Below are 11,351 nucleotides of genomic sequence, written 5' to 3' on the forward strand. Positions count from 1 at the left end.
AAATAAATATCAAAAATATCAAAATATCATGATATTTTAAAAATAAATATAGGATATATTGTCATATATATCAACTGATATATATCGGCGAACCCTGATCATGACACTTAAGAAAAATAAATTAAAAATTTTATTTTTCTGTCATTATTGATATTTATTTCAATGAAATGAAGTACCCCACTCTTTTTTATCAGCTGGTATTTGTTAATTATAAAAACATTGCTTTGAGCTTTGGCATGAAGGGGAAAAACTTCCAATTTTTTTTAATTTTTATTTATTTATTTTTTGAGCAATCACGATTGCTTATTGTTCTCACTTGACAGTCACTTGATGTTCCGGTTCCTTTTTCAGCTTGGACCAGGCCTGCAGCACCACCGGCGGCGGCACGGCTGGTCCTGAGCACTGTCCCCCGGAATCCACTTTTGCTGGGCGGTGGCGTCCATGTCCTACACACGCATGCGCATACACAGTCGCCTACGCGCACACGCCTTTACACACATACACACGCCTACGTACACACACGTAAGCCTACACACACAACTATACACACGTAACCACCCAGGAGGAGGGACATGCTTGGGCGGGGGAGCCATTTCTAGAAACAATAACTCTAACCAGTAGAGTCTTGTCGCAACTCGTGATTGCGAAAAACATAATTTGAATTCAAAGTTTCGGAATTCAAATTAGAGTTAATTTTTTTTTTTTTTTACAGGTTTTCCAACTGTAGCACGAAGTTCGAAACAATGCAGTTATTTCTTCACATAGAAAAAGTTGTTAAGCCATTTTTTGGTATTAAATGTACATAAAAAAGAAAAATTCAAATTTTGGAAAAATTGCTTCAAGGTGGATCCAATCTAAGGTACCTGCAACAAAAATTTCCTATTTTTGGACCTTTTCATCTGGCCAGGATGTGAGTGTCACACACTCTGTTTTATTTATACAGATCACAAGAACCATTATGTGTCAAAAATTATCAATATCTCTCTTTTATTTGTACTAGTGGTGGGCAATAGAGATGAGACAGGCTCGGGCTCTAGAATCGAAGATAGGTTCCGGGCTTGAGCTCAAGATAAGACATTCAATCGTCCATCTCCAAACAAATTCAAAGCAAAAAAAAAAACATTAACATGCTGTGAGAAACAGAAATGAACATTTAAATCAAAATCAATGTGAAAATTTAATCAAAAATAAAATAAAATAAATAAATGAACGCCTAATTTGTATATCTTACTACTATTATATATGCGAAAGTTTGTCTGTATGGATGTATGGATGTTTGTTACTCTTTCACACAAAAACTACTGAACGGATTCTGATAAAACTTTACAATAATATAGCTTATGCATCAGAATAACACATAGGGTAGTTTTCGTCGCGTTATGGGGGGCAAAACCCCTTAGGGAGCAATAAAACACAATTTTTGTATAAATTCTCTAATATTGGGATGAAAAAATACTTGCACATATTTACATTGTATGTCCATTGAAAGCTCTGATTTTTCTGCTGAAGATGGCACATGTTCGAAATTTCTAAGTAGAATAAAAAACAAGTTACGAGTTTTTTAGTTCCATGTTCAAAGGCTTTCCTCAACTCAATACAGTATTTAGTGTATCATCTCAACTCCCTGTCGATAGCGACATTTGTTGTATTGTTGACTATCTTTGCTTTTCGTGACTGTTCAAGGCTTTTCTCAAATCAAATCTTGAAGTAAGATTTTTGCACAAGATTGGCAAATAATACATGATTTCGCTGATCATTTTTCACTTAAACGGAACTTTAATGTAATTAATGGTTTTTATTATTATTTATGCTGATTGAACGCTACTCATTATCCAATCAACCAGCAGATCGCCAAAATTTTTGCAGAAAGATTTCCGTAGCTGATGCATTTGGCAGTTTTTTCAACGCTGTTTTTGAAGCCGAAGACTACGTCATAATGTTTCTCAGCTTTCACCATGTAAACAAAATATTGCCAATGAAAGAATTTTCAAAAGACTTTTTTTACTGAGTTAAATAATCCAGCAACTAAATTAGGCAAATCCATAAACAGCACAAAAACTTCCATTAGTTTTCCTTTTTGCACAATTTCAAACAATCACCAGATTTTATTACTTATATTGGAAACATTTCGAATGAAACGGTACAGCGCCATTTTATGGTGACCAAAAGTATCTCAGCATCTGGCGACGATATCTCTGTAACGAAAATTAATATCATATCGTTTTACAAAGTAAGGAAAGAAGGGGGAGCATCATCGAAGGTACCCCAAAACGACTCTCGCAAATTCGGTAAAATCGCACCAAGAGCCACAATGATTGAAATTTCCCGAAATAACTAAAGCAAGTATAAGGGGATTACGAGCGCAGCTACTTTTTTTTAATTACTTCGTACTTCATTAGTCATACAGAGAAGGTTTCAGACTCCATGTTAAAAAAAAAAAAGTATCAACAGATTAATTTTTTTAAACATGAGAAGATTAATTTCATGTTTCGGAAATTTGTATATGCTTAAATATAGTGCTTTCGTTTCTAAATCAATACTATTTTGTTCTTTCTACTTATTGCTATTTTAGTTTTATGGGTAAGGAAGAAACTCTATTTTTAATCACGTCAAAAAGATGTGTTTTAAATTCTTTCACTTAAAACAGAAAACAAAAGCAAGTAACGATTTTTTCTCATAATTATTACTGACCCAGGCAACGCCGGGAATTTTTGCTAGTATATATATATTTTGCGATGACTATTGCAATATTTCATATAGTAATGCATTTGAAGTGGAGCATTTTGAGAAAATTTAGAAACTTCTGTTACTGAAGAATATTCAACAGAACATTTTTCATTAACAGAGAGATAAAAAAAAGGAACCGAACGCAGTTGCAACACAAGTACCCATATTTAGTTGTTGTAAAACAACAGCTGACACTAACATTTCATTAAATCATGTCAGACTGTAGAAGGATTTTGAAGTTTCCTTCGGGCTCTCAAAAATTAGCCTGAACTCATCTCTAGTGAGCAAGCCAACCAAAAAAAACTACTTCTTGTTAGCAATTCACCTATTCACTTGCAAAGCTAAAAAAATATATACACACATTAAAATTATTTTTTTTTTCTTAAATTTACAAGAGTCCAGAATTTCTACTCAAAAACATCTTAAACCATTTCTTTGTAGGAAGCCAATTCTTTTTTTTCAGTGACAATTTGTCCAGATTTTAAAAATATTCTTTCACAAGAAACCTATGTTGCAGGTTTGCACAACCTTTGGAGCATATTTTTTCTTGATAGATGCTGCTCTGCTAAATATTTGTCAGTTGGCGGCGCTGCCCAGCTTTGCACGGTCTACTTTGGAAATAAAAGTTACGTCAAGTGACGCATGTTCAACAATTAGGCTCAAATAATACAAAAAAAAAAAAAAAAAAAACTGAAAATTTCCCATTAAGAAGTATGATCACAATCCTTAAAAATCCCTATTAAAATTTGGACATTAGTCCTCAAAAGTCCGTGACAGAATAAGGTTTATAGTCAGAGCTGCCAAACTTTGAAAATCTAAATTAGTAAAAATATTAAATAACTACATACAATAGCAGATTACTCCACTCACGTGTTTTGAGGTTACAAGAAAAATAGGTGAGCTTATGCAGGAAAAGATTTGTTACTTAAGACTTTTGTTCGTAGAAACTACGATTTTTTTGTAGGAGTTAGCAGCTCTGGTTCTAGTTTTCAAACAACGTCAACTCTAAAAATATCTATCTGCATAGATAACATAGCCCCAAACACCCTTTTCAGAATGAGAAAAAATTTCCAAATAATCAAATCTAAATAATTTAACCCTACAGCCATTGCCTATCAACAGTACTACAACAGATTAAAACAGTTGGGAATAATTCCTCAAGTAACTCCGTGAAATCATTCTTTATTTTCTCTGAATTGAGAAGAATCGTTGTCTTGGGAACGGACCTACAAAAAACCCTCAAAAAAAGTTATAATTCCTTTTCAAGCTTTCAGACTTTGAGCAAAATCACCGATTTGTGATCACAGTAGGCGAGAAATTGCAAGTCTTTTGGCAAATCACCAAGTGAGTGAATTGGCTAACTCACTTTGCAATTCGCCAAAAGACTTAATTCAATAGAAGATTGCCCTTTGTGTTTTGAGAACTGCTACTCATTCGCTCAGTTGAAAGAATCAATTCTTTTAAGCAATTTGTGAACTGAGCGCCCATCTCTAATTTGTACTTTTAAGAATGAAAAAAATATATAACAGGTTATACTAAGGAAAATCATAGCAATGAGTAAAAGGTTTATTTATCATGTCGTATAAAATTGTTGCATGTGTAATTAAGATGAAATAGTGGGTATTAATGGACTTTATAATTTTGAATCACACTAACACATCAAACAGCACTGCACAATAAAATAATTATTTTTACAACAAGTACTGGAGACTAAAAACAATGAAAAAAGTGAAATTTAAGTCACTAATGTATTAAAAAACCAAGTATGGTAGGACCCTGATTTCACATCATTCGTTTCATATGTCGTTCGTTTCATACCCTTCCAATTTCATTTTTGTTGGTTTGTAAAAAAATGTCATACCTGTATTGTTAAAATATTCCTGATTTTACGTCTTCCTTTGGTCTTCATCGGAAACTCTGCTTAGTACATTTTCCCCAAATAAATCTAAATCGTACTTCCTCTACAAGACACGCATAAATTTTCTACCTGGGTCTTTTTTTTTTTTTTTTTGAAGATAAATTTGTGTCTTAGAGCTGTTTGAAATCTTCTTGGCATTCTTTCTGTTTCATCTTACTGTCTTATCAAAGCATAAAAACCACAAAAACAAATTTTATTTGCAAAAGCAAACAAGAGGAAAATTTGCAAAAAAAAAAAAAAAGTAAGTATAGAACTAACGAGCTATAAATGAAATTGCATCAAAACACAAAAGAGCAGTACAGAATAGATTTCTTCCACGAGTCCATCGGGAAAGTGTCAGTTTTTAAACAATATGCTCTCCCCACCCCCCTTTTTTTATTTTAATTTTTCTCGCTTGGTAAACACTTTTTACCACCGGTCAAACAGAATATGTAAAATTGAGGTTCTACAGTAAAAACAAAGTTATTTACAACCAATTAACAGAATTATAGAAAAGCTTACTTTTTCGAGGGTCCTTTAGAGTCATGAACAGGTTTTATTTTCTGGTTTAGTTCCCTGTAGCACTGGGAACAATAACCTTGCCATTCACGATTTCCATAGAATCCACATTTATTTTTACATTTTAGTTCTTGACTGTAAAGTACTGAAGCTTTAGGTTTATTTGAACTGGGTGCAAAATCAGACATAATAAATAGAGAATCTGCAACAAAATATTGTCAAAAACTAAACAAACAGAACTATTAATACCATTAGCATAACAAAAATAAAAAAGTCAATCCACATACATATGAACACAATTTAATACTAACTTTGAAGCAAAATAAAAATAAAATCTAATAAGCTAAATGCAAAAACTGGGAAAGATAATTTTTGCATCAATTAATTTATATTAAAAGCATGTGTGATAATCATGAAATCATATATTCAACATATACATAATTTGATAGTCTAACTTGATTTAATATGTGAAAAATTCATTACATAATCTAAATTTTCATTTAGCTAATTAATGAGTTGTTAAATAAATATGAAATACAGTCGACCTGTAAATACGAAACTCAAAGGATCATGATAATTATTTCAAGTTAGCCAGATCTTATTTTATCTGATAAATAAAGAAGTGATTATAAACTCACAGGACGAAATCAACATTTCATCAGACCTAGATAAAATTTAACTGTCTGTAAACTCTTATGAGTGTTTAAAAATTTTCTGCCGAAAAATCTGGTATTCCTGCCTTGTCTTATATTGCGGCCAACCGAAAAAAATTAACGTTTAAAGTGAGTGGAGTACCACTATGCAAGAATGCAAGCAGAATGTTTTTTCAAATACATTTAATCATTTTATGAAATATTATTGATTTAGGTACCTCAAAATTTGAGATCAACATTTGTAGCTCATCAAAATAATAATAATATTACAGAAATTTGTTTAAAAAAATATCGACATTTTCAGCAAACTTAGGAAATTTTCTGCGAACTATGTTCACGTATTTGTCTAAATTATCTTGGTCTGCACTTCGTGTTCAGCTTTTTCACTTTTAAGAGGTATGACTGTATTACTTTAAAATTAACGTAAATAGACATTACTGATGACTAGAAACGTACCGAGTAGCACTTTGACCGAGTAGCCGAGTACTCGGCCTAGTACCGAGTACTCGGCCTTTCACGACTCGGCCGAGTTACCAAGTACCATTTACGTTTTAAGAAGAACCACTGACACACATGTGATGAATTTTGAACTTATTGGAATAGTAGTATAGACCTCCTTGTCCATATAATAGTTTCTAAAACTAAATTCCTGCTGAAGTTTAATTACACATTATATAAACAATTTTGTTTGTGTCAAAAATTTTACCAAAAAATTATTCTTAAAATTAAAAATAAATAAAAGGTATGATTAATCAAATTAGAATTAAAACAAATTACAGTAAAATCCCTCTAATGCGGACACTAACAGGACAATTTTTTTTGTCCGCAATAGAGAGGTGTCCGCAGGACAGGGGTTTAATAATGTTATTTGCATTGGAACTGGGGAATTAAAAATTGTCCACATAAGAGAGGTGTCCGTTAAGAGGGGTTTCACTGTATACTAATCAATTATAGTTCTAGTCCGCCAAACATAAATATTTTTTAAAAGCAGATAAAACAAATGTGCAGGAACACTGCAGACACGTGTTTTTGCCCCCCCTCCCCTCCCCCGTTACAAGGAATGTCTTTTTCAGTGCATAACATGTGAGCTAAAGAATGTAAAGACATTCGACAAAAAAATTCGACTTTTGTCAGATGCCTTTAAATCCACGAGCTCCCATTTTGTGCATTGAAAAAGAAATTCTTTGTAACGCCAAAACACGTGTCTGCAGTGTTCCTGCACTGTGCTTTTAACGTTGTTTTATTTCCTTTAATTTTTTAAGCAAAGGTATTTTTATATTTTTTATAACTAATTTTTGTTTGTAGCAAAAGATCATTTTTAATATAAAAATTCCATATTTTCTACTTACATTTTTTGCATAATTTTTAATAAACAAGTTTTATTAACTTTGGGGACATTAAAATAAAGATTTATTCCATTGAAGCATTACAAACTTCATTATTCTCAAAATTTAAATTTGACTTATAAATTTTAATTGTAAATGATTGCAGAATATAACGCTTGCTCTTTTTTTTTATAAATTTTAGTATCTGCCTTGGACAATATTCATTTTTTTGCAACTACTCGGTATTGGCCGAGTACCGAGTAGTTACCGAATACTCGGTACGTCTCTACTGATGACAATTTATAGAAGTTACAACAACTTTCATAAGTCAAAATTTTCTGTTACTTCATGCATATTATATATATTTTTTAATTTCTGTGATCAGTTTTATTTGTGGTTATCATTAATTATTTTTCAGACATTTTGAATATCTATTAGTGATAAAAAAAAGTCACAACAATGCAATAATTTCTGCGATCAAGACTGATGCTTAGTTGCAAACTGAAAATACATTTGATTAGTCCACACAAATAGTTTCGATCTTAAATAGCTTCAAATAATTTTAATGAAAAAATATAAAAATCCGATTTCTTTTGATGAAGGAAAATAATATGCTATCTGATTTTATTCATTAATTTTTAACTTGAATTCCGGAAAGTTCCTTCAGAATATTCACATCCCTTTTTGAACATTCTTCAAACGATTGTAATTTACCACAATGAAAAACAAAATTAAATTAACATATATTGATAATAACAATACTATTAAAATCCTTTTCTTAAAATTACAACGGTATATTTGATATGAAAACTTTTAACAGGAAAAAAAGGGAAGTTGCGACTATATTTCAGACAAGTTAGGAAAATGTCTTTTAAAAATCAATTTTCAAGATCCATGTTTCATTTAGTACAAAAAAAGATAAGAAAAGTAATGAATTCTCAAAGAAAGAGATGCATACTATTTGACAGGAGGTAAATTTTAAAATCTTCACGGTCTGTTTCAATAACAAAGGCTTTGCATCACATGCTATCACAGAAATTTTACGAAAAGATAAACGGGGAAAAGGTATTTGAACAATGAGTAATAACTGCTTCCCGTTTTCCCTTCCAGTGCGAAGTAAACAAAACAATCAATCGAAATGGTTGTTGCCATATTTTTTTCAATGAAGATAAAAATAGAACGAAAAACTAAATAAATAAAATACTCAAATAAAAATTAATTTTTTTATATAAGTGATGAATATTTATCCATGGAAAATTCTAGAAATATTTAATTGAGCTGTAATATTTAAGTATTTAAGCACTACCAGAGCTTACATTTGACGAGCTCAGCCGGTAGCGACCGATCAATTGATCACGTGACAACTAACAACGTCAGCTAATTTCAAAACATTGGAGGTGACGTGGTGTTCGATGAGCTACCGGTAGCTCATCGAACACCAGAGTGTCAGTGTCAGAAGACAACATTTAAACGAGTTTTCTGGCAACAACAGTTTTGTTTACATCAACAACATGGACGAGTTTTGAATTTTACAAGTTTTTCACCTAAATCTGAATTATAAATGTGAAAGACTTTGTTTACAGTGCTTTATAAAACTAATTTACAATGGAAGAAAAATCTATTAACCCCTCCTGAGGCAGAAAGTCACCCAAGTTCACTTCATACGGACGATGGAACCTTTGATTTAGAAACAGAAACTATGTCACATCAAGAAGCTTTAGCATTTGTCGAAAGTGGGATTCTTGATATTATCAAAACTGATCCACTCTTGCAATATCTGCCGTCCGGTGTTACGCTTGATGAGTTGAATTCCATGCTAGCGTTGGAGCATGGACGTGCTATGACAGTTATTATTCATCGTGCAGATAGACAGACTTACTCCATTGTCGTGGAACAGAAAGCAACTGTGATTGATTTAAAAAAAGCAATACAAAGACATGTTGTCACCAAATTGGTAAGTTTTCTTTGTTTTTATGTTGACTTGGCAGGATTTCCACATGTATTTATGACTTTAGTGATTCAGCTAATGAAAGTCACGAATTTAAAATTTATTCCTGTAGTCGTGAAATAGTCATTAAATGCTGTGTATGGTTATGTTCAGTAGCGTAACTTCAAATATTCGCCCCCTCCCCAAATCTGATTTTGGGCCCCCTACTAAAAATTGTATTAATCCATAACAGAGGAGGTGAAAAAGTAGGACATAAACAGGGGACCGCACCATTTACAATTTTTTTAAAAACTGTAATTAAGATACGTTTCTGTAATTTCCCTCAGATGTTCTTTGAACTTTTATTAGCTCAGGGAAAAAATATTTTTGAATTTTGAATCGATATATTTCTTTTCCGAGGAAATTTTGTTAAGAGTCTTAAGATTTTTCGAGAAAATCATATGCTACAGTAAATAACTAATTACTCGAAATAAAAACGAATCTATTATTTTTTAATGATTTCATTTTAGTTTTTTAATGTATACAGAATATTTAAGTACCACAAAATTGAATATATCACATTACGGAAAAGTTTTGACAGCCGTTCGACTATTAGTATTTCGAGGAAAAATTCAGCCTTCATTGTCCCTAGAACATTATTGCGTAACGTTTGTAAACATTTCAAATCTCAACCTAATCTAGAATATTTTGTATCTTGTCCGCACAACACGGATAAGATAAAGGGTCCTATATTTACGGTTCTAACTTTAAAAGCCATGCGAAAATAACAATGAAGGGGAGGGAGGTGCGGTCTCACAGACCGCTTCTAAAGAATGCAATGAAATTTAAACCAGATGCACTTGTCTAAAGATACTGATAAGCAAGGGGGGGGGGGTGTTCAAGGTCATGAAACAAAAAGCTATTGGGAAAACCATTCAATCGGACTGAAAATAAAATAGGGGTGTAGGATGAACTTTTGAGCGGTCTGTGAGACCGCACCTCCCCTGTTAAGAGCTAATCTATATTCAGGGGTGACCATCCCCCTAAGAGCAAGGGCGTATCCCCCTAAATATCGCGACGACTCCCCCCCCCCCCCCAAAAAAAAATAAAATAAATTATAATAAGGAAGGCTCAGGGTCCTTTGTCGTAAAGTTTTTGAAAGTGAAGTTGGAAAAAACGCAATTGTAAGCCATTTTTGTAACGCAATGAAGAGGGGTCAGTGACTTTCTTCCAGCAATATTTTGGTATTTAAGACACCTTCATCAGTGTAGGGGGGGGGGGGACTGGGCGCTCTGCCCCAGAAATGTTTCGAAATGGAATTCTTAAAACGTAATTGTAGGCCACTTTTGATGACGTTACAAGGAAGGGTTGAAGTGAGAGCTCTGCTCCAGAATTTTCGAAATTGAAATTCCAAAAACGCAATTTTAAGCGAATTTTGGTGATAATATTAAGAACGAAAGCAAGTTTTGGGGACCTTCTTTGAAAATGTTTCAAAATTGAAGTTTTAAAATTTTGATTGTAAAGCTATCCTGAAACAGGGTTGTTTGGTTTAAACCATGGTTTAAACCAAGTGGTTTTTTTTTTAAACCATGTGGTTTTTTTCAAAAATGTTTTTTTTCAAAAACGTTTTCGTTTCCCTCCAGATGTTTTCATGAACTTTACATATTATTGCAAAGAGTATAACTAGCAAAACTTTATAGATAAATTAACAGATTTAATGAATTTTGAAACTTATATTTTTTAAGATAATGCAAATTTGCTAAATAGTTTTTCTTTTGTTTTTTTTCTTTTTTTCAATCAATGCAGCTTTTCTATTAGATACATAACTATGCAAGGGAGACCAACTAAGTTTTTCTTTCATTACATGGAGAAAAAAATCAAATAAGTACAGTAAAACCTGTAAAGTTGACGACCCTTGTAAGTTGAACACCTGTCTAAGTTGATCGCTATTTTCAGGCACAGAATTAGATCTTATATAATTCAATATCTATAAGTTGACCACTAAAGTAGTGCACCACAGTGGTCAACTTACACAGGTTTCACTGTAGCTCTTTTTTTTATTTATTCAATTATTAATTACTTTTCAGTCTTTTGCCTTTCAAAATAGTCCGAAAAGCATATTTCAACCAAAGCTTCATTTACTACCTAATTTGCTTGGTTACTTAAGATTTATTGAGATAGATTATGTACCATATTGAAGCAATTCATAGTGTATATAAATTTTAACTTTAACGCTAGAATATTTAAATGACAAGAGAAAAAAAAAAACTAAAGCATTCCAAAAACATACTTAGAGTGGGCAT

At 32.2% G+C, this 11,351-nt stretch overlaps 1 protein-coding gene across 2 annotated transcripts in view; it reads right to left on the minus strand.

Annotated features, from left to right (window-relative positions):
- Nucleotides 1-8,219, minus strand: part of LOC129229758 (rab5 GDP/GTP exchange factor-like) — a 31,685-nt gene extending 23,466 nt beyond the window's left edge. For both annotated transcript variants that reach the window (XM_054864130.1, XM_054864129.1), the window contains exons 1-2: nt 8,080-8,219; nt 5,147-5,345 (exon numbers count right to left, since the gene is read on the minus strand). In XM_054864130.1, the coding sequence (XP_054720105.1) occupies nt 5,147-5,331 (185 nt within the window). In that variant the 5' untranslated portion in view covers nt 5,332-5,345; nt 8,080-8,219. The remainder of the gene's footprint in view (nt 1-5,146; nt 5,346-8,079) is intronic.
- Nucleotides 8,220-11,351: the final 3,132 nt, after the last annotated feature.

This window comes from Uloborus diversus, chromosome 9 (genome assembly GCF_026930045.1).
Source record: "Uloborus diversus isolate 005 chromosome 9, Udiv.v.3.1, whole genome shotgun sequence".
Taxonomy (NCBI): domain Eukaryota; kingdom Metazoa; phylum Arthropoda; class Arachnida; order Araneae; family Uloboridae; genus Uloborus; species Uloborus diversus.